The sequence below is a fragment of the Phodopus roborovskii genome, unplaced genomic scaffold (genome assembly GCF_943737965.1).
Source record: "Phodopus roborovskii unplaced genomic scaffold, PHOROB, whole genome shotgun sequence".
Classification (NCBI taxonomy): Eukaryota; Metazoa; Chordata; class Mammalia; order Rodentia; family Cricetidae; genus Phodopus; species Phodopus roborovskii.
The window spans coordinates 6,250,554-6,273,692 of record NW_026125295.1 but is presented as its reverse complement, the minus strand read 5'-3'; the positions used below and the strand labels follow the sequence as shown (position 1 = coordinate 6,273,692).

The 23,139-nt window shown below is 40.8% G+C and overlaps 1 protein-coding gene across 2 annotated transcripts; it reads right to left on the bottom strand.

Moving 5' to 3' along the window:
• Positions 1-1,378: 1,378 nt before the first annotated feature.
• On the bottom strand, positions 1,379-22,206 carry Azi2 (5-azacytidine induced 2). Of its 2 annotated transcripts, none has more exons than XM_051202168.1 (8): positions 22,092-22,206; positions 15,615-15,835; positions 13,875-14,000; positions 13,324-13,423; positions 12,383-12,531; positions 9,349-9,443; positions 5,455-5,573; positions 1,379-3,209 (listed from the first exon to the last, which is right to left on the bottom strand). In XM_051202168.1, exons 2-8 carry the CDS (start codon positions 15,828-15,830, stop codon positions 2,797-2,799), a joined length of 1,218 nt encoding a protein of 405 aa, XP_051058125.1. In that variant the 5' UTR covers positions 15,831-15,835; positions 22,092-22,206; the 3' UTR covers positions 1,379-2,796. The 2 variants fall into 2 exon arrangements, with proteins under 2 accessions (XP_051058125.1, XP_051058114.1); XM_051202157.1 differs by having other exon boundaries at positions 22,010-22,158.
• Between the last annotated feature and the right edge of the window lie 933 nt (positions 22,207-23,139).

Below are 23,139 nucleotides of genomic sequence, written 5' to 3'. Positions count from 1 at the left end.
CACAACAGCGGTGGGCCAGAGCCCTTCTTTGTACGAAGTCTCAGTGACTGGGACAGCTCGCTCACACAGCACTGCCAGAATGTAGGCATGTAGGCAGGGCTGGGCTTCACATGGCCCTATTTGAAAAGCATCGATGAGGTTAGTGGATTAATTTTCTGAAACTTTTGATGGAAAAGTTTCTACAATATGTTTCTTGATCTTTTCAACTTTGTATAATCTTTGATTTAAGAAGTTGTCTTGTTAAGTGTGAACATCTGTTTTGTAACATTGGGGATTCACGAGGTGCTGTGAAGTTTCTGTTCCAGTGTGTTAATTTGTGCGAGGCTGGGCTTTAATTTTTTTTTTTTTTTTTAAGTTATTTTCTTAAACAGGAAGATAAGATTTAGCTTTGGCTCTAATCCCATGAAAATTTTTTTCTCATTCAAATAGAATGAGCCATGAATGCATGTGAAGTTTCATACAGTACTCACCAAAGAAGTTTTTTACTTGTTTGAAAGTCAAAGAATCCATTCTCACAGACCACAGATGAACAGAAGGTGGCGTGGCCAGATGCCAAAGCAGAGCAAATCCAGGAAGTCTAGAGGGACTGCACTGCAGCATGGGGAGAGGCAGACAGCTTGTTGGCACTGGTGCATTTCGTAAGGCACAGGGCTACAGTTCTTGTTTTCAGTGACTCAAAGAAAAGGTAGAGCGTTTACTGTTAGACACAGTCTCTTGCGTGTCACGAACTGTGTTCACACTCACTTCTTGTACCTGCTGCAGATGTTATCTTTGGCCCATTGGGTTTCAACTGTTGCACACTCATAGTGCAGGTTTATTCTTGACCTATATATACATTCAGTCTTATTTTGGCCTCAGCTCAATACAAGAACCTCTAGAGGTGTAAGTTTTTGTTCCCCCTTAGGCCAATAATGGATCACAAGGAAGGGACAGGTGACTGTTAATTATATTCTTTGTATTATTGAGTTACAAGTGTGCTTAAAATCCTTACCATAAGAAACCCAGCTATTACAGAAAATTTCAAGGGAAATTCTTTGGAGTGTTAGCTAATATGAAAAGGACCAACAAAATTGTCAATTTTAATGAATCACAAAATACAGATGCCACCTCTTCAACCACAGGTTTGACTAAGTGTATACTTAAACATTTTATGACTAGATAAAAATATTTTGGAGTTTATCTTTAGTTAAGGGGTCTTACATGGTTGTTAACATGTTAACTATTAGAAACATCAAACTGAAATTGTTACTACTGGGTAGAGGAAATGTGTTTGAGAAATAAAATATCAGACTTTGGAAATACACATAGGCAAGGACGAAATACACATAGGCAAGGACGAAATACACATAGGCAAGGACAATATTTCACATCCAATTAAATTTTAAAAACAAAAATAATTTTAATTAAAACAATTTCTTGGAATTGTTCAAAACATTATAAGACTCTCTTTACAAAGGAAAGCTTCTAATCTTGGTTTACAAAAAGGCAAACCAGTAAGCTACATTAGACACGAGATGATAGATATCCTCCGCAGCCACATGAGAAATGTCTCTGCTTTCTTATTACACAGGTAGTTAGTTCCTTCAGCTAAAGCCTGGAATCTATTTGTTTTATGCATATTGGATCCTGTTGTATTACTTGGCAGGAGGCTGTACTCCCTTGAGTACAGAACACATTCCAGCATCTGACATCAATTCCATTAATCATGGGTAGGCATGAATGAGTGAATAATACCAATACAAAAATAACTGGTGAAGAGTGAACACTGTTGGGCTATGTATGATATTCAGCTATATGAGGTTGGTCTGAGATCCTTTAAATTCAGGATATATGAAATGCCATTTAGATAAGGATAAAGTCTTACCTCAAACAGGTAATACATAATTGCTAATACTCTTAATGCTTCAACCCTGAAGGAATTATAGATGAATTTTCACATGAAGCCATCTTTATTATTTCTTATTTATAAGTGAGTGGCCAGTCAGAATGAATTTGGAGACATTTCATAATTACACTGCACAAAATTTAGTTCTAGATGCAGTTAATTAAAAATCACTTTATCAGATGTTATAACCTAACAATACATAAGCTGTGCAAAACAGCTGTCCTGCTGAAAATGACCACATAACGACACACAAGACGGACTCATGAATCACCGGAGAGACTGCCCCGTGACATGCCCTTTCTACTTTTAACTGGATGTTGTATACGTTTATATAGTTTATTCATATACCATGTCATTTTTAGCTATTTAGGATTTGAATATATTGGGGAAAAGTTGGCTCCAATGGTCAAGTATTAGCATTCAAATTGCATTTTAAAATTGTATATACATGTTACTTAGAAATGATTTTAAATCTTGAAACACACTAGCATAGAGACATAATAACCTACTTTTATTCCATTATATTTCAGATCTTTATGTATGAGGAAGTCACAGAAGCACATCCTATTCACATTGCCACTTGCTTCTTGATACAATCTGAAGCAGCAGACATGGTTTTTTCATATTAATAAAGGCTGCTTTTTATTTAATGAATAGGTATTTAGGCAGGACATATACTTTAGAAAACCATGTCTAAAATTTCCATTCTTAAAACCAAGAAGCAAAAACTTTGTTACCAAAGGTGTGACTGGAGGTTCTCACGCTGAACTGCAACTACACAATGTTGTACAAAATGTACATATTGGAGAACTTTGCAAGATTTTAATCAAAGTCTGCTTCAGTCTGAATAATCTCTGGGAGAACCAGTTCGGGTTAAGTGTCCTCCTGTTCCAATCGTGAGTCCCATCAAATTAACTTTTGTAAAGGCAGTTCTGATTATGCTGATCCAAGTAATGCAGCGGCGGCAGGTTGGATAAAGGTAAGGTTTTGTTTTTATTTTCGCCAAATGCTGTCTCACTTGATTTAGGAGGGCTTGGGAACACCCAAGAATTATCTTCCAGAGAGTTTCGGCCGTAAGAGTTGTGCTCCTGAGAGTCGGTACCATCATTAGGGACCAGTCTCTCGTTATCTGTCCATGACTGAAGAACTGCTTTGTCTGACAAAACCTTTACGTCTCCTGGTAAAGGAGAGGATGGAGCATAACAAGGTGCTTTGCCATTTGGTGACAAAGGGGGATGTCTTTTGTATGTTGCAGTGAAATTTGTCAAATGCAATTTCGCGCAGTCTCTCCCAAGGTCTTCAACACATCCTGCTGGGGTGCAGGCTAAAAAGAAAGCATAGGCTAAGTGTCAATTCTCTAACATTGTGACTGTAAACATGTCATACACCAACTTTGCAACTGACACTAAAATGATCATTTCCAATTCAGTATGGCCACTGGGAAACTGATTTGGAGACACTTCACAGGCTAGAATTCTCATAGAGTCCATACTTACTGACAGGGACTTAAGCTCACTCATCACTCATCAACTGCTTCCTCTGCAGAACGGACCTGAGGTAGGGATGGGACCCCTTCCCTGCTGTCCCCTCCCGAGTCTACACGGTGTAAAGAGGTGTCATCTCTTTACAAGGTGAACACAAGTACAACTCTTGGCCTTAGTGTGGCTAGTGAGGGTTTTGGACAATACTGGGTTAGTGGGGACCTAGAAAGTCTAAGAGTTAGTAGATTTAAAATGTATTCTTTTGTTTGTTCAAACATTTCCATGGAAGATGGTCCAAGTGTAATTTATTTTTATAAATTCTTAAGAATCAATGAAATCTTAACATATATTCAAAGGCTTTTTTGGATAAAGTAGTTGAAGTAGAAGCTGTAAGTTCAGTTTCTTATAATAAATATAACAGTAAATATGTAATTCTGCTTTAGCCAACAAGGAAGTCAATTAAAAAAGGAAATAAAAAGGTCTTTCACACATATAATGGCATAGGAAAGGCTGCTACGAGGTGATTATTTAGCTGCCCCGTGTCTAGCATACAGGCAACAGTAACATCGTTTATTCTTCTCATTTAATGTGCCACAGCTGAAAGCTACATTTCATTCTCAACCTAGGGATGACCAAAGGCTTGGCTCCGTGCAGCCTATATTTTATTTTTATGTGTGTATGTTTGTGAGCATGAGGATAGAACTGCACAGACATGAGCATGAATGTCAGAGGACAACACTCTGGGGTTGGTCCTTTGCTTCCACTGCGAGTCCCAGGTGAATACAGGCCCTCTATTGTAGGTGAGCCCTTCCACCTGCTCGGCCAACTCACGCAATTTTTTGAAGAAACAACTTGAAACATTTGGGTGGGGGAGTAGGAAGGATGGATAGTGATGGGCAGGCCAAGGGCACTTAACACAGCGAGCTTTAGGGACTGGTGACTGTTGGTCACTTGGACTTAACGCTGTGCAAGGAAATGTTCTAGAGACTGATAGTGCAAAGGCATCAAAGGACTGCGGTCTCACTCAGCCAATTAAGAAGGAAGACAGGAGGGAAGGAGCTCTTCTTTATTATGCTTTGGAACAAGACAGTTCGTTCCACAACAGCTTTAAGGAGGAGTCTTATTTCTGCCGTCCACCTATGGTATCCTCGTAAGTAAGCTTAACCACTGGAAAAACTAGGGCAAGGTGGACCATAAACGAAGCTATGTTTGCTTAACATCAAATTAATTTGTCTGGTTCTTAAGTATCCAGCCCTGCAGAAATAAGAAGCAACTTTGAATTCCATTCCCCCCCCCCAATGTGAAACATTTTCCCCTACAAACACTCCTGAGAATAGTTATAAAACAATTTTTCTTGTTTTCCCTTACGATAATCAGAGGTACAAATAACAATTTTTATTTAGATGCTGTTCACCTTTCAAAGTCCATCACATTCCTCTGAAAGTAAAATTTAAGGCATTAAACACATACTGTGTTTCAAATGTAAACCTATGCACAGTGTGGTGCAAACACACCCAGTTTTCTAAGTTACAAAAACAGCGCTGGCAGAAGAACCCTCCACTAGCTGACATAAAGCTCAAGAGCATCAGTCAAACTCTGGATATAAAAAGAAAGCAATGAAAAATTCTAGTTCAGTCCACCTTCTAATCAGACACCCTGCATGGAAGTCTATAAAAAGGTTGGCAGGAACTAAATGAATCAAGAGCTGTTTTGAACATAAAAGCTAGGTCTTTGGTATACTTCACAGCACTGAAATGAAACTTTGGTTTGGAGTTCTTTTCAAACCTACATAGTTGCGGTGAAAGGCCAGCTAGAAGAAACCGAACACCTCGGCCTCACACACATTGAGTGACACTTGGCTGAGAAAAGCCACAGGGAGAAGAACATGGTATTGAAGACAAACACCAGCAACACGCTTGCGTGTGAAGCTGCCCGGCCATCGCCTGAAGCCGAAGCAGGGACGGTGTGCAGTACCCTCCGCACAGCCTGCGTCTCTGAGTCTCAGGGTGAGAATGTGCTAAGAAACCGCAGCCGGCTGTTCTTGAGGCAGTCTGGCTGGGTCAGTGCTCCCGGCCGCCAGTGACTTGCCTTTCTGGACTGCAGCTGAGGTCCTCAATTTCCTCAGAAGCCGCGCTTGCACCTGTGTCACGAGATGCAAGTTGGACATCTCCCTCCTCAGCTCCCAGTACGCATGGTGCATGCTATCCCTGGAATGGAATTTTGAAGACACGTTACATTGGTCCTTTTTTATGTGTAAAGGGGAATAACTTTACAATACAAGTAAGCAGGTTTATATTTACATTGTTTTATGACAATATAAACAAAACTAAAAAATGTTTAATTGGACTGTTGTAAGTGAAAAACATCTAGAGATAACATGGCCCCGATTTCAGTAATACTATAATAAACATATCATGACAAACACTCTAACCAGTGAGTTTCTTACTGGCTCTTAGAACCAAGGATTTATTTTAGCCAGTAATATTCAGTGCTGTTAATTAGTAACCAGTAAGGAACATGTTCTTCCTTTGTCACTGATCAAGAATAAAATTGCATTCATTCATGTATGGTCTTTGAGTCTGTCTTTATCTTTGGATTGTTTTGACACTGTGAAATGAAGTGATGAGTAGATACCCAAGACCACATTAAGACAAAGTTGAGGTTTCATGCATTACATTCTTTATGTCTGACTGGGCTGTCTCATACTGTTGGCTCTAAACCAATGTGACATGACAGCACAAGACATGAGTAGGCACATGATTTCCTTATATAACGAAGCAGCAGCTAGAGAAGCAGATTACTGGAAACAAAACTTCAAAATGCCTTTCCATAGTTTTATAATTAAAAGGATTTTTACCTCAGAATTTGAAACTGTTTATATCTAATTTTAAAAGCTTTTATTTTCCATTAAATCCTCTTAGGCTCATGATTTTCTTTAGTTTCTTAACTGCCAACTAAACGAACTGAAATCTTCAGCACACTCTCTTGTTTTCCTGCACAGTGATAAATGAATTAGCCAATGTAAGAACTGACTTCATAATATTAGAACAACCACTATTACAGGTTTGAGAATGTAAGTGCTATGGAAATAAAACCAAACAAACATGCTACCGCATCCTTATTTTTTTTTCTAACAAACAACTTAAACTTTAAAGGGTTAACCTTGAAATCTGAATCTAGTATCTAATGACAGAAGCAATAGATACTTAAGGACAATTAGGTTAAACTGTGAGGTGAAATGTTATCTCTTTTGACAGAGTATTTCTACCTTACTTGTACTGCAATTCTTGTATTATAAACAGTATAGCAAACTGTAGTGCTTTGAAGAAAAATCTAGTATTTTAAATATCATTGGTTAACCTTTGTTATATTTAACCAGCTCTACTTCAGAACCAGTAAACACTGGAGATGCTTTTTATAATGACTGCTTCATAACAAATTCCATCTTCCAGGCGAGGGAAACTACCAGTTCCGTGTACAATTCTGGGCATTTGATGTTTTTCAGAGTCACTCAAATTATAAAGCAGCAAGTTAAGCACTGTACATGTGCTAATTCAGGCACACAGGCATGAATATAGTATAAAAATAATTATTGTTATAAGATGGTGATTCTGTACCTGTCTTAAAAAAATATTCATGATGATACTTGGATACTCAAACACCAAGTACATGCCAAGTAAAAGGCGATTATAAAGGTGTTAGTACCAATATCTAAAGTACATTTTAAAAATTCAATTTAATGAAGACTGTTTAAAAATCAGGTTAAGACGAAACTTCATCACTAAAATTACCTTTTTTGTGCTTTGCTCTTAGTATCACCTACACTAAAACTACACATTAAAAAGAGTAGCTCAAGAGTGCTTACTGCTCTCCCTGAGAACCAGGGTTCAGCTCCTAGCATCCAACTGCCTGTAACTCGTTCCAGGAACCCAGCGCCCTCCTCTGGCTTTCACAGGCTCCTGCACACCCATAGTCCTCATGAACTCACCCAACCTCACACATAAAAAGGTCTGTTTTAAAACCCTAAGATGATGGGTTGGCAAGTGACCTGAGTTTAACTCCTGCAATCAAGGTAAAAGGAAACTGAGAACTGTACTGAGTTATCTCTGACCTCCACACTGCCACCCCAATATCTAAGGTTACTACTAGTTACAACTCTTCCTCTTGTGAATGACAGCATCCAAGTATTGTAATCGTTAAAGCGTGTGAACAGATGTTGAAGCCATTAAGTAAGAATGAAAAAGCAAGTTATCTCTCATTCTTAGCAGGGTTCCAGACAACCCTGATGAACACTGGGTGTTTGATCAAGTGTGTTTGAGGACTGCTTCTGTTTTGCTCTACTTTCTTAAAGAGGCGTAAATCTAACTTGCTTTAAATGACTTAAGAAAAATACATTTCATGTATATAGTTAGTTGCCTCTAAAGAACTTATAGAGCAGTTTCTTGAGTACTTAAATGATAGTTACTCTACTTAAGAGCCCTGAAAAACAAAACATAAGAATAAGGATGGCTGGACTGGAGAGATGGCTCAGAGGGTAAGAGCACTATTTGCTCTTTCAGAGGTCCTTAGTTCAATTCCCAGCAACCAGAAGGTGGCTCACAACCATCTATAATGAGATCTGGTGCGCAATTCTAATGTGCAGACATACTCTGTGTACATAATAAATGAATCTTATAAAAAATGAAGGTTAAGCCTTCATTATGTGCTAGGCACTTAACCGCAGTCTCATACCATCCTGGGAAAATGGCTGTGTGGGCTGTCTATGTCAGCTTGACACAAGGGAGAGTCATTGGAGAGGAGGGAGCCTTATCTGAAAAAACCAAAAATTCCCCCATAAGATTAGGCTGAAGGCAAGCCTGTACATGATGTTCTTAATTAGTGACTGGTATGAGAGGGCCCACACCCCATTATGGGTGCGGTCACCCCTAGGCAGGTGGTCCTGGGTTCTGTAATAATTCAGGCTGGTCAGGCCAATAAAGCAGCACCCCTTCATGGCCTCTGCGCCAGCTGCTGCCTCCAGGATTCTGCTGTTTGAATTCCTGTCCTGGCTTCTTCGATGGTGACCAGTGCTGTGGAAGTGTGAGCCACATAAACCCTTCCCTCCCCAAGTAGCTTTGGTCATGGTGTTTCATTGCAGCAACAGTGACCCTAACTAGGACAGTGGGCAATCTCATTTTGCACATGAGAGAGCAGTTCAGGAGTCAACTCCACTCCACAAGGTTACTTCTTCAAAGCTGTCTACTTGTCTAAGTACTGGTCACAATGCCCTTTTAGGGACCGCATTTTCTTACAGGCATTGTCATACCCACACCAAAGTACCTGTAAAGTGGTTGATAGCCTACACAAATACGCTTAGTCTGACTACAAAACTTTCACTCCTCTGTGTCTGGCATTATAGAACTCATCTGTATCTATTCAAGAAAGCATTATATGTCTTGTTTAGAAAGTACTGTGAAGCTCTGCTCTCTTGACCAACACTATATATATCAACCTTTTTGTAAATGAACACAGCTCATAAAAAAAAAAAAAAAAGAAACTACTAATCTATGATTCCACAAATGATGTAATTTTCTTTAACATTTGAAAATTAACTACATTCCCTAAAAGCAGCAGTTTCAACCTGGGAGTTGTGAGATCAGAAATTTACATTATGATTCATAGCAGTAGAAAAATTATAGTTGTGAAATAGCAACAAAATAATTTCATGGTTAGGGGTCACCACAACACCAGGAGCTATAGAAACATTTGGAAGCATTAAGTATGGTGTTTGTTACAGAATAAAAAGACATTTATTTTGTCAACTGTAATTTCTCTAAAACTGTCTTTCAAATCCTTTTGATAAGTATGGCACAGTGACCTGGTCAAGCCTCTTGGTAGTAACAGTTAAATCATTTTTATACACATATGGTAGCCAGAGATTACAGCCATCACCCAGTGTTTGCTGCGAAACCACATCAGAAAGGTAGGAAGCACACAGGAGACCTGTGGGGAAGGCCCTGATGTGGAGCGTCTTCCTCCCGGCACAGGCTTGGCCTGGCGAGGTCTCTGTCCTGAGGGATGTCATCCTGAGGTGGCCCCTGTCATGTGTTTAACAAAGAAAAAAAGGAATTACTTCACTTTTCTCAGTCCTTCAACATCACACATGCTCCAACATACACAGAATACATTTGTAATTACATAGAGTGTAAGACTCATAGACTTCAGACTCAGCTTCAATGAAATACTGCCACCTACCCCCAAAATGTCTAATCACTTTCAGTTTTGTGGAGTATTCGTGCCTTTCCTTTACAACATAGTCTCATGAGTCTGGAATGCCATAAAACATACGGCAAAAGTGTATTACACCCATTACATTACTGCTTAAGGCATCTGCATGAATTCTATGGAACATGGGCGTTTCTTTGGTATTTCTTACTGCTTTACAAAAAGCCAGCAAAAATTGGCCATGTTACTGCATTAACCACCAAGTCATCCCTTCAACTCCAAGTTTATTTACTTTTGTCTTATGTGCATCGCCTGAACATATGTCTGCATGAGATGTCAGATCCCTGGAACTGGAGCTATAGACAGGTGTGAGCCACTCTGTGGTTGCTGGGAATTGAACCCGGGTCCTCAGAAAGAGTAGCCAGTGCTCTTAATCATAGTTACTGTTTTAAGACAGCATATATTTCCTCGTAAAATGACTGACTTGGCAAGAACTATCCTGTGTACAAATATTTTGGTCTTTAACTGTATAAGCAATTGATTCCAATTTCAGGAAATGCAATTATATCTTTAAAAAACATCATGAACTATAATTTAATAGTGTTCTCATTTAATAAATGCTACTGAGTTCTATTTTATTTTTCATCAAATGCATACGGTTTTAACTCGGAAACCTTGAAAAAATGCCACTTCAGATCTTACTTTGCTTCTCAGTATTGGTTATGGGGTTTTCACTGTATAACCTCCTGCTGTCGGGATTACAGGACTATGAAAGTAGAACAGTATTCCGTTTTTCTCACCATTTCAACATTCCTCCTTATCTCACATAAAACTGTTAAAGGTTTCTTGCCTCTCAGAATTCAGTTTAAACTGATGAAGCTATTAAAAGTTTCTTGTACTTCTAAAACCCTGCTTCTGTGAACTGTTAGCATATGACAGATACAAACTGAAAGCATATTCATTCGCTAGCACCACCTAGTGGAACAGAGTAAGTAAAAAGGACTGCAACCTGACCATACCACCCCCCCCCCACACACACACACAGACATAGCCTTTCTGAATTGCTCTAAACAGAATATATTGAATATATTCTGTCCAGGTGCTATGCTAACCTCTTTATACAATCCCTAGCTTAACGTTTATAAAAAGAGAGGTATTTAATGCTCATAGAAAATAAATTTCCTGAAAATGAAATGAAGTTCCTAATTGCTATATTTAATAAAAAAAACCAATAAGCCAGATTCTCATGAACACATGGTACTGTTTCTCACTTTACAGTGAGTATAAAATATAAGCATACTTTACGCATAAAAGCTATCAAATTATTTCCTTTTGAGAAGGATATACACATAATGATTCCAAGCTTCATATTGCAAATCTTCTCTTGCAAGCCAGCAGCTGATTTAAAAGGGACTTGTTGGTGGCTGTGGTCACTGAGCTTGCACAACAGAATGCTGACGCTTGAACGAATGGTGTGTGTAGCCAAGCACAAGTTTAAAGGTGGACAGTAACGCTTTGTACAATCGAGTAACGGGAACAGAGACCATCTGGGCAGCCGCTGTGCTGCTGCCTTCTTCGACCACATGCAGGCTCCTGGCCCGGCTTCTCGCTCAGTGCAGACGGAATGACTCAGGTGAAAGCAGGGTGCTACAGTACTTACAGGTAGCTCGAGCTCGGCGGGGGTCACTGATAAAAGACCACACTATACAAGTGTGGCAAGTAGCTCCACTTTTAGATGGCAACCCCCAGAGGAACGTGGGCAGGAGTCTTTAGCAGTATGCAAGGCTTTGGTGGGCAAATGGTTGAGCTGATTAAAATACACCCATGTAAAATATTTTGATGCTATTTCTCATACTCCCCAGCTTCATCTGAAAACTTGGCTTTTGTTTGAATCCAGTGGTGAACAGACTCCTAGAGAGGAGCTGAAAGGCAGTTTGTGTGAACGGATGACTTTTGGCTAATCACACTAGGGCAGCAGACTGGGCAGATGTTTTTCTTGTTGATTTTCCTAATTCTTGAATTCTCAAATGTTTTCTGAGTCTTCTGGAAAGAAACAGGCTACGTAAGGCTTCCTTTGTTAGTGGTAATTTTTTTTCTTGTTTTGTTTTTCAAGAATTATGTTATCTCTTATTTCTAAACTAACCAAAGTGTTATGTTAAATAAAATGGAAAAGTTAAAACTAAGTTCTCTTAAAATTTTTCAGACACACTCAAAATCAGAGGCACTCTAAGGAAAGGGAGTTGGAAAAACTGGAATACCCTGTGGTGGTTAGAATGGCTCTTATGTTGAATGCTTGGTCTTCTGTTGGTATTACTGTTTGGGGAGGACTGGGAAGTGGAGCCTTGTGGGAGGAGGTGTGTCACTGAGGGCGATATGGGTGGAATTGGAGGTTTAGCAAGCCCACGGGATTCGATAGCTCTCTCTTTCTCTCTGCCTTGTGCTTGTCAATCAAATGTAAGCTCTCAGCTATTGCTCAAGCACCATGCCTGCCTGTCTATTGCTATGTTCCCAGACATGATGATCACACAGTCAAACCTTCTGGAACCCAGAGTCCCCAAATTAAATGCTATCTTTTATAAACTGCCTTGGTAATGGTGTTTTGTCACAATAATAGAAAAGTAACTACGGCATAGCATAATCAAGTCTTAAAACTATATTCTGGGGTGAGACCGTATAGAGTATATGGAATGTCAGCAGCAATGAACATCCTATGGTTATAATTAATTACAGACCTATGATTTAGTACTTAGTTACAAAACCTATCTGATGCACAAAGTACACGGAGGTTCTCAGTGCGATGACTTTGAAGTACCGTCTGTTTGGCTCTCTGCAGCTCTATTTTGAGGTCGCTGCATTCTTTCCTCATTAGTTCTAGCTCTTGTTCCAAACCATGGATCTTCAAGTCACAGCTTAACTTTTCCACTTCCCAGTTTGATGAGGGTGGATTTAAATTCCTCATTACTAGAAAAAGGACAGACAACAAAATAGTTATCTTTGCTTTTTATACCAATTAAAGTTCCTAGGTGACACTGATACAATGTCGATAAATAACCACTACAAAATACACATGAATACTAAGGCTCAGCATCATGTACTCCATCAAAGGTTGCAATTTGACAGGCAGGTCTAGAATGCATGTCAAAACAATCTCACTCATAAACACCTGACTGTGGAAACTTCATACTACATTATCTCTGACTTAGACCTTCATTTCTCCATCTCCAAAAAGCCCCAACCATTTACCTGGAAAGATCTCAGATTAATTTTCTTCCAAAAGGCCTCTCAATAGGGAATTATTGAAACTGCTTATCTCAGGAGAGTATTGATGGGAATAAGACTATTATCTGTAATTCCCAGACAAACTTTCCATTTCAGAATCTTATCTATACATTTCATCAACTTTCAGAAAGAAGAAAATTTAAGAGATAATGAAGCTACTACTCCACGACAACACGTTTAATTGTGGGCAATAAGGTTAGTATGAATGCCAAGTCAGGAGATACCAGTGGTGAATGTTTTGGGGAAGATGGGGATTTTTTTTTCTCTACTTCATCACACACTATCCTTGAATAAAAACATCACATCTGTAGAAAAAGTACAATTTTCAGCTAGAGAGAAGGTAGTAAGATATTGTGTAAAAAAAGAACAGAAGAAAAAAATTAAGCCTCATTATAGAGATATAGGAAACCGATTATGAGTATAACACACTGACTACTGATTAATTAGAATATTCGTAACAAGTGAGTGGCATACCCTGCTGAGTTTCCACCTCTGTCCTTAGCTGCAGAAGCTCCACTTCTTTAGACTGTAGCTGTTCAGTCAGTGCTTTCAAAGATTCAGTACTGTCTTTATTCTAGTTAAGTAGGGAAAATTACAGTCAATAAAGTCTCTATGTTTGTCTTATATCTTACTTTTAGGTCAATATTAAATAAACCTCATTCTGACTTTCAGAAGCAAGGTTGGAAAATGAACCCTGATTCTCACTAATCTTTTGTTTCTTAGGACATCATTGCTCATTGGAATCAAAACAAAACAAAACAAATCACTCACAGTGAGTAATTCAACCTTGTCACAAGTTTTTAAAAGTAAGGTAGCGGTACTCAGAAGGCTCTAAGTCCTTAACATCATTAAATACCAACTATTTATATCTGTATATTAGTGGAAAATATAGGTATTAAATTTTTCCATATGCCATGAACATATATATTTTGTTTAATTAATAAATGTAAATGTTTAATCTTTTAATTAATTTCTTGCAAGACAAAATAATTTAAATATAAAGTATTATTTTCAAATCAACTTACTATTTTCTCCAATTTGTTCTTCAAATTGTCTCTATCAATGCAAACCTCTCGATAGGCATGATAGGCCTTATTCACTTGTTCTCGCCCCACAGAACTTGCTTCTTCATCTACTCGAGCTCCAACAAGCTAAAAGTATGAGATTAGGATAGAAATCTTCAGTAGGTAGTCTGCAGAATCAAGTAAGTCCATCTTCTGGACTCTACATCTTACTCTAACCTCTGCAATGCAAGGATAAAGTCTACCTTTGCCTATAATCCAGTGAATATTTCACTCCTACACAATCTTCATCAAGAAGCCAAATAGTACAGGGGGGGGGGGAAACAAAACCAGCCATCTATGTTTGCTGCTCCTCAATAATCTGTGTTTTGTACTACCTGCTTTATAATAAACTGAATCACTCGTACAGTATTTTGTCTTGGAAGTGTCTAGGTATTTTCCAAGTCTACAGAATCTTGTTTCTATCAGAGAAGTATCAAATCAGACTCAACTTCTTAAGAAATAGGCATACTACTTCATTAAGCCCTACATTATCCCAGCAATTGAAATTAATAGGATCGATGATAATAAAGTACAGGTTTTCTATGGTAACTATGCACTAGATTCCATGACTCTATTGAATTTTACACTCATAACTATTAGTTGTAAAGTTACCTTTGGTAATTTACCTCAGAATATAAATATACTTAATTACTAAGTTAAAATTAATGAAAAGAAATTATGGTAACACTAATAAATAACCTCCTTGTTTTACCACCTTATCCTCAAGTTTTTAAATGCAGAGAAATTTATCTTTTAGCATTTGTGGAAGCTCCTGTGTTTGTAAGATACAAATACAATTCTGATTATAGAAATATAAACTAATTAAAAGCTTTAAATGCCATTAAAAAAAGGGCAACCAAGAAAAATTCCAACATATAAAATCAAGTCAAGTCTGATGATTTAGACTGCATTTTAGCTACCTCATATAATATTCAGAAATGTAACACTCAGCATGGAAAAGTCCTTGTCACTGTCATCTCAAAGGGTCATTCCTACTTTCTGAGGAAATCAAAGGATCCTGGTGAAGAGCCCGCTGAACAGAGTGAAGCACTGAATGGCAGAAAAGGTCCCCTTTGAGTTTCATTTACTAGTATTTTATTATTCTGTACAGACTTGACTACATTACAGACATATATTGGGGCTATGTGACAGCTCAGCTGGTAAACTGCTTGCTGCATGAGCGTGAGGACTTGAGCCCAATCCTTACATTAAAAAACCAGGTGTGGTGGTTTGTTTCTGTAACCCCAGTAACAGAGAGATAGGGACTGGAACCCCAGTAACAGAGAGATAGGGACTGGAAGATCCCCTGAGGCTTCCTAGCCACACAGCCTGACTGATTAGTAACCCTTCTGACTTAGATTCTGTCTCAAAGCAAAGGCGAACAGCACCTGGCCTTCAAATACATGTAGGTACACACACGTGCACTACACGCATGCACATGGACACACACAAATAAAAACTGGCACCAATACATAGCAATGAGAGTAGGCAATCTGAAAAAAAGGAAAAGAAAATGCTGGAACAGAAACCCTTTAAGTAGTGAAATCCTATTCTGTAATATACCAAGCGCATGGTATAGCTGATGCAGCACTTTAAGTCTTGGAAGACAGATTAGAAAATATTTTAAATATCAAATATGTGGAATTATTCTTTATGCCAAACACAATCAAAAGAGAAAATTAAAAAAAAAAAAAAAATCACCTTTTCTTCCAAAGCCCTTATTCTTTTCTTTAAGAAAGAGTTTTCTTTCTCTGAATCTTTAAGTCTCTTCTTGATGTCTTCATATGCAGTTACAAGGGCAAAATGTGAAGCAACAGATTCATCTCCTGAGTATACAGATAGTGGAGTTACTGTCTCTCTTCTGTGGGCTTTCTCATGATTCAGAATGCAGATGTCATCTTCGACTAGTGTGTCCATGGCAGCTATGGAGATGAGAAAGTAGGATGGTCACACACGGTCAATGAGCAGAAAAGAAAAGACGTATTTACAATGTGAATACTGGAAATATTCTTTCAGAAGCAACATAGGATAAGTTTTAGCCCAGCTACCCAGATACTAGTCCAAGGTTCAGGGCCATGTGACTCAGTGGGTAAGTTGTTAAGGCTCAGGAAATATTAGTAACCACTTTTATAGTGAAAGGATGGAAAAGGATTATAGATAGAGCACTGAGATCCATTGCTATTAAGTTGTCTGAAAGTGAAATTAAGACTGGGAATATGGTTCAGCAGCACAGCATCTGCCAAGCATGATCAGGTCCTGAGCTGGCTCTCTAGCCAAATAAGGCAAAACGGTAAAATACTATTTTACTAGAACAACACTATACATACACATATATGTAATAAATCACATATACTATATAGTATAACGTGTGTGTGTGTGTGTGTTGCAATGCAGTCCACTTTTAGGGGAGGTGAAAACAGCACCCACACCATCGGACTTAAATAATAATCCTATCTAAATGGATAGAATTTATTGAATTTGAGTATCTTCAAAAACCAAACACTAATAAAGTGCTCTATAAAGGCAAGAAATACTTTTAAAGACCTGAGCTTTTTGCATTTTTGTTTTAAACAAAGTTCTAAATAATTCAATTGTAATTTCTGTATTCATATTTACCAGTAATCATTTTCTAAGCAGAAATAAAAAATAAAACTGCCATAACCCAGTGTGGGAGACAGGTGTACAGAAGAACTGTTATACTGTAATATAGCTGGAACAATACAAAATGCTATGGAGCCAGAGGAATGGGAGGCATGGTTTTCAAAGATGGTACCAAAATGACATCAGTTCACTCCTGTAAGTGAACAAGTCACTCTGACTAACTTCTAGCAGGTGAACGACTCCAAAGGCATGACAAGCGTGGGGAGGGAGGAGCTGAAAGGGCAGTGACAGGAGACGGAGACACAAACAGAGAACCAATGAGATGACCCTGTATGATGGAGAGGGTGTCAATTCTGGCCCTTATTCGATAAGATCTTTGTCAGCCCAGACATGACACCTGCACTTACTAAGAGTATTCAGACTGTCATGGTGGAGATGTTGGGTTGTTTAGAGGGCAGCATTACGGAAGGTCCTCAGGTCATACAGGCATGTCTTCAAAGGAGACTCTTGAACTACAGTCAAGTCCTCTACCCCTCTTCCCTACCTTGTGATGGGAGTTACTCCTAAGTAACCTGCCATGATGGGTCGCTTATACAGAGACCCAAAGACAAGGAACCCACCCATCTGAAGAGTTAAGTTCCAAAACTGTGTGATGGGAGATGTCATTCTGTATATATGTTTCTCATACTGGTTAATGAATAAAGCACTGTTGGCCAATAGGAAAGCAAGATAGGAGGGACTAGGAGACAAGGAGGAAAGAGGAAGTAGGAAGGAGAGTCAAGATGGAGAGACTGGGGAGACGAGACGCTGGCCCCTTTCCCTGGTAAGAAGACCACATGGAAATACATAGAAATGGGTTAATAATTAAGACAGAGCTAGTCGATAAGAAACTAGTACCTGGCCAACAGAATTATATCTAATACAGAGTCTCTGTGTGTTATTTGGGGCTGGTGCAGCGGCGGGACAAGACCAGGCGGCGGGCAGGAAAAATCATACTCCTTACAACTGTGACCTAAAAGGAGTTTCCTTTCCTTCGTAAGAGCCTGTCCACATGTGTTTCACACTAGCAACACAAAACCTATTCATATAACTACTAATCAACTACTTGGCTTTGTGCTGTTTAGAAACATCCACTTTAATTCTCATGGCTCCCTACGAGGTGTGAAGTCTTATTACAGCCTCTGAACAAACCAGCCCAGGTCAGGTTAGTGCTCAGCAGATGCTGTCTGGTTTAGAGCAGAGTTACTAAGAGTCTTCCCTCCACAATGAACCTTTTTCTTTTCTTTTTTGGAGAATGCCTTAGAAAATAGCTGGGGTAGCTGGCATCAGTAATCACCGCACTCGGAAGGCTGAGCCAGGACTACTTCTAGTTCAAGTTTGCCTGGGAGTGAGCTCTAGGCAGTCTTGGGCTAGCTACAGTATGGAACCCTGTGATACATGTCTTTACAAAACCAGCCAGCTGGCTTAGAAGTTTGATGTTTCTGGGTAATTGTCACTAAATTTAAATACATCAAGCTAACGCTAACATGTAACATTTTAAGAACTTGTTTGTACTACTCTTCTTTACTATAATTTAAAAAGACTTATATACCAATAATCTTTAAAAATTGAGTGTCAAGAATAGACAAATACAGTCCCTGGCCTGCTGTTGCTGAAGCTCGGGGGTAGAACATTTATCTAGCATATAGAAGGCCCTGGGTCACCCCCACCCACAAGATTAACTGAAAGCCAAACGGTGTTTTAATTACTCCCTTGCAAGGGAACTAATATTCACTTTCAGAACTTAATCACTATACACATACTCTCCAAAAAACAAGCTGAAGTGGGTTCCTCTCAATCGTAAAAGCAGTAATGTATTCCAGAGAATGCTGTAAATAAGAGCAAGGGATTGGTAGAAGGGGCCTAACCCAGAGATGCTGTAAACAAGAGCAAGGGGATGGTAGAAGCTGCCTAACCCAGTGTTGGGCAGTGAGGCGGAGACCATTACCTAGAACCGCTTGTAGTTTTGTTACAAAATGCTGGCTACTTGGTTTTACTGTAAATCCATGTAAATCAATTACCTGTGCTAAAAATTTCAAGTTGCACTCTACAGTGAGCATTCCAGGTTATTTTTAGTCCTATAGCTATTTGAGAGCTTTTTCAAGATACAAAACAACTGTAACTAGTGTTCTTGACCATCTACAGGCAAGGTGAGTTTTATGTTATCAATTGGTGACCCACTTATCTTTTGAATGAAGGAGGTGACAGTACAGGAAGTATTTCAACTGTATCATCTCATCATGAAAGTACTTCGGAGTCAGGTGAACATTTAAATGCTACAAAGTAGTTGTATAGACAAATATTCCATACGTTTGACAATGTCATGCCTTGGAGGATAGATTAAGAGAATACATTAGGAGTATAAATTAAATATAAAGTAAAACAGAAATAGGAAGGATTAAGGTAAATTATGCTGCCATTACTGCTGAAAGAAGTAAAATTCCAGGAATGATAAGGGAGCAGTCTGTTGAATGAAGTTGAAGAGTGTCTATGACAAATGGAGAGACAAATCTAGAAAAAGAGGTTCAAGCATTATTAATCAAAATTATTTTGAAGATGATAAATTTCCATCTTCACTAAAGTCAATACTGAGAGAGGACCTCTTTCAGGTTATATATACTGGGACTAGAAAATAAATACCTTCTAACACGAGATTGTTCTTTTTTTCTAGGAATTCATGATTATCCTGCCATTTTCAATACTAGAATACCTGCCATTTAGATCATTTGTCAAGTGTCAATCACTAATGCTTATACATGCACTTAGCCAGGTACTGTTAACCCAACTTATAAAACTTAAAGAACAAATCAGAGGCAAAGAACCCAGATAAGCTATCCTCTAAATCTAGGGGTTATTTCTTTTAAATTCAGACATATATACACAATGAAATATGATCTACCCATATTTCTCCTCCAATTCTCTCCATAGCCTCAACATACCCACACTTAAGCCTTATTTATTTATTTATTTTGGATAACCCATCTGGTACAATTGTGCTGCCTCCATGTGCACATGTGGGGGTCATTCACTACGGATCTCTAGTATGCATCTCTCCAGTGGATGCTGGCCACTGTGAAAACAAACTTCTCTGATCAAGGTCGAGACCAGCCCAGATCTGCCCATGCCAGCAGCTGGGAAGATAAGGGTGGGAGATGGGTCAGGTCAAATCTAGGTTCATAAAACACTCTGAATGTTGTGATTGTAATTTTCCCCAGTAAGAATCTAGACAAGGTAGAACTCTATGGTACACTGGCCTAAGATTCAGAAACTCAAATTCTAGTCTATGATCTGTCACTCTGATTATATACTAGTTCATTTCATTTCTCTCGATCTCAATTTTCATACCTATACATGGCAGAGTTGGATTGTATCATTAAGATACCACCTCCTTATATTGTGAAGGTAAAATTTTAATTCAAATACAGAATGGGAACCAAAACAGATTAAAATAAATAAATAAATAAATAAATATATAAATACCTCACAGTTGTGCCAGAAACTTGCTGGTAAGTTAAAACATACCTACACTAAACTTGGCAAGAAAAACTACAAACACCACAGTTGAAACCGAGGTATAGAAGGATTAAGTACCTGTGGCATTGTGCATTACCCTCTGAATGAATACTGTTTAGGATTTCCATCAGCTTTCTAGCTCTGAAAAGTTAGGATACTTGAGAAGCCACTTCATATAGGTCAGTTAAACAGTGGGCAAAAATAATGAAGTCTTATGTAAGAGAACCAGGAAGTAAGTTACTCCTTTTCTCAAATAATCAGGGGCAGGAATGGCTTCTGTTTCTTTAAAAGGGATTCTCAAGTGCCCCTTTTAAAAAGATGCCAACACTTTATGTACCTTAGCACCCACCCATATGTTCTGTAATTTATTAAGTGTCCGAAAGTTTAAGCACTATCAGATATGTAATACTGAAAATTATATTTTAGTTTTTATGATCCTGACTCACCGACTGAAGTCTAGAGGTCAGTTTCTAAGGCTAAGGAATCTTAAGACTAAAGTATAGCATGTATCTCGATGCAACCAAACACCTACATTAAATATCGATGTTTTCTAACAGTGAAACATAACTTCAATTCAGGTAAGTGCCACTAAAGTTAGGTTGGCCCCATTCAGAGACATTGTTAAAAGCTGTACTAGTTCACTCAGTGAGCATGACAAAGATCTGTGTTAGCATTCATGAAACCCTGCTGGCACAGGCAGTTACACCTGTGCTTCACCGTACGTATCCTTGACCAGGTCTCCCTGTGTGGTGGCTGGCCTGGAACTCAGGAGTAAGCCTGCTTGTTTCCCTAGTGTTGGGATTATTTTAGCCAAGTGCCACCACACCCAAAGTGCTCTTCATCTTTTAATGAACTAGGTAATTCTTAAGAACTTATACTTCTTAAGAATTCTTTCAGTCATTGTAAAAACACTAAGACGGGTAAGCACATCTCAATCTACAGACTAAGCTATTAAACATGCCAACAGGCTGCCGACTTCGGAGCGGACACAGCTCTTAGAAACTGTGTCTGCAAAGTGAGCACTGTAGTTCAGAAAAATGGGAAGGGGACTCAAGCATAGGAGGCTTAACCTTTTCCTCGTGTTAAGTGAACAGGTGGAAAACTCACTGCTTGCCTCCCAGAGCTTTTGATCTAATCCCCAGCTGTTTCCCACGACAGCATGCCGGCTCTTAGACATTAAACTCTTATATTTGTATGAAAAACGATCATTTACACACCTTAGAGCATTCAGTATTTTGTAGCCCCATCCAGGGAATAATCCCAGCTATTCCCAATTTAAGAAGATGGAGTGGTCACCACGGACCGGATAACGAGAACCTATTTTGGAGAACTAGAAATGAGAACTGCATTAAGATCTTATTCAATCCAACTTAAACTCAAAACGCCTTCTGTATTTAAAGAGTAGAGGTCAACCCCTGTACGTCAACGTTTTTGATCACCACATTATTTTGTTCCGAGCAATTTTATGTTCTGATTTCTGGTGGCTTCCATGGGCATTTTATTTTATCCCTTCCTTTGAGAGTACCGAGTTCCCTGTGAGGAGGACCAGAGTGTTAAGCCTACCTTGTAACAGAGCCGAAAAACGGGACCGAAGCACACAAATTATACTGCCCAGACGCCACGGGCACTACCCACGTCCCTGTCTTCCTTTCCGACATAAAAGCCACCTCAGTGCAGGAAATAAAACTGAAAGCATTCCCAGTCGGTCAGAGCACGGGCAGAAATTGAGCAATCCGGGAGCAGCGAGGGCTAAGGGCGAGCCTGCGGCGGCGGCGGCGCGGGTCGCGGGGATGGCACGGGCGGCGGATGCTACAGCGGGCCGCCGCGGGGCGCCGGGGACGGAGGGACGGACGACGTGTGTCTGGCCAGGGGACAGCCCTCCCTTCCCCCGGGCGGATCGCGGCCGCCTGCACCGCCCCGGCGAGCGCGAGCGATCCACTCACCCCGAGCCCTGGCTGCGCAGCGCCGCCCCCAAGGCCACCGGGTTTCGCTTCCCCAGAGTCTGGAAGCCGACCGAAAACAAACCGGGTCGCCAGGGGTCACCACGGGCTTCCGGTTTCCTCGAAGACACCGCCGCTTCCCCCGATCGGGTGGCGGCCGCAGGCGCACCGAGGGAGTCCCATGTCTCCGGCCGCGGCTCCCTCCCGCGCCGGCCCCGGAGGCCGCAGACGAGCCGGGCAGGGGCGGCCCGTTTCCCAGCAGCACGCGCGCCTGCTCCGGCCCGGGGCCGCTGGCGCCCGCTGCCCTCCCGGAGCGGAGCGGCGAGGCCGAGAGGGTTCTAGAAAGCTCCACGCACCGGGCGCGTGCGGCCTGCGCTGTGGCCCACCAGGGTGTCGCGGCAGCACACGGGCCGTGCGCCAGCGCAGCGCAGCGCAGCGCAGCGCAGCGCGACGAAACCGGAAGCGGGACCTGAAGGCTCCGGCGGGGAAGGGCGCTCTGGCGGGGAAGGGCGGGGCGCACTACATGTCCCGTGAGCCACTGCGGCGAGCGGGCGGGCGCGCACTACGAGTCCCAGTGGTCTCCGCGGCAGGCGGCAGGCGGCAGGCGAGGGGTGAGGCGTCGCTCCGGGCCGGCCGCGGGGAGGCGGAGTGGAGCTGAGTTGGCGTCGCAGGCCGGCTGCTGTGGGCCCGAAGCCCGCGTTCAGGGCGCCCTCTAGCGCGTCCTTTCCACGCAGCGCCCGCCCGGGTTCTGGAAGGTGGGTCGCTGCCGCTCAGCTTGGCGGCGCAGGGCTTGGTGGCTGCTAACCTGAGAGCGCACGCGCGCCTCGGGGACCCGGGGACCCACGCAGGCCCCGGGGCTCGGGTCGCGGGGCCATCTCCCCGGGTGTCCTTTGAAGCAAGGTCGCCGTGTGTTTCCCAAGCGCCCCTCCCTGGCTCAGTTGGGGTCCCCGGATGCTCTTCAGTATATGTTGTAGGAGAAGAGGGGACCTTGGCCAACTTTTGGCTCGTCCCCGCGTCCTCAGGGTTGTCCCCCGCCCTTGGTTGTTTCTGGGTGATGATCCGTCCTTTCTGCTGAGACACGGTCTCATGCACCCCAGGATGGCGACAGACACTCTCCCCAGAGCCAGGTGAAC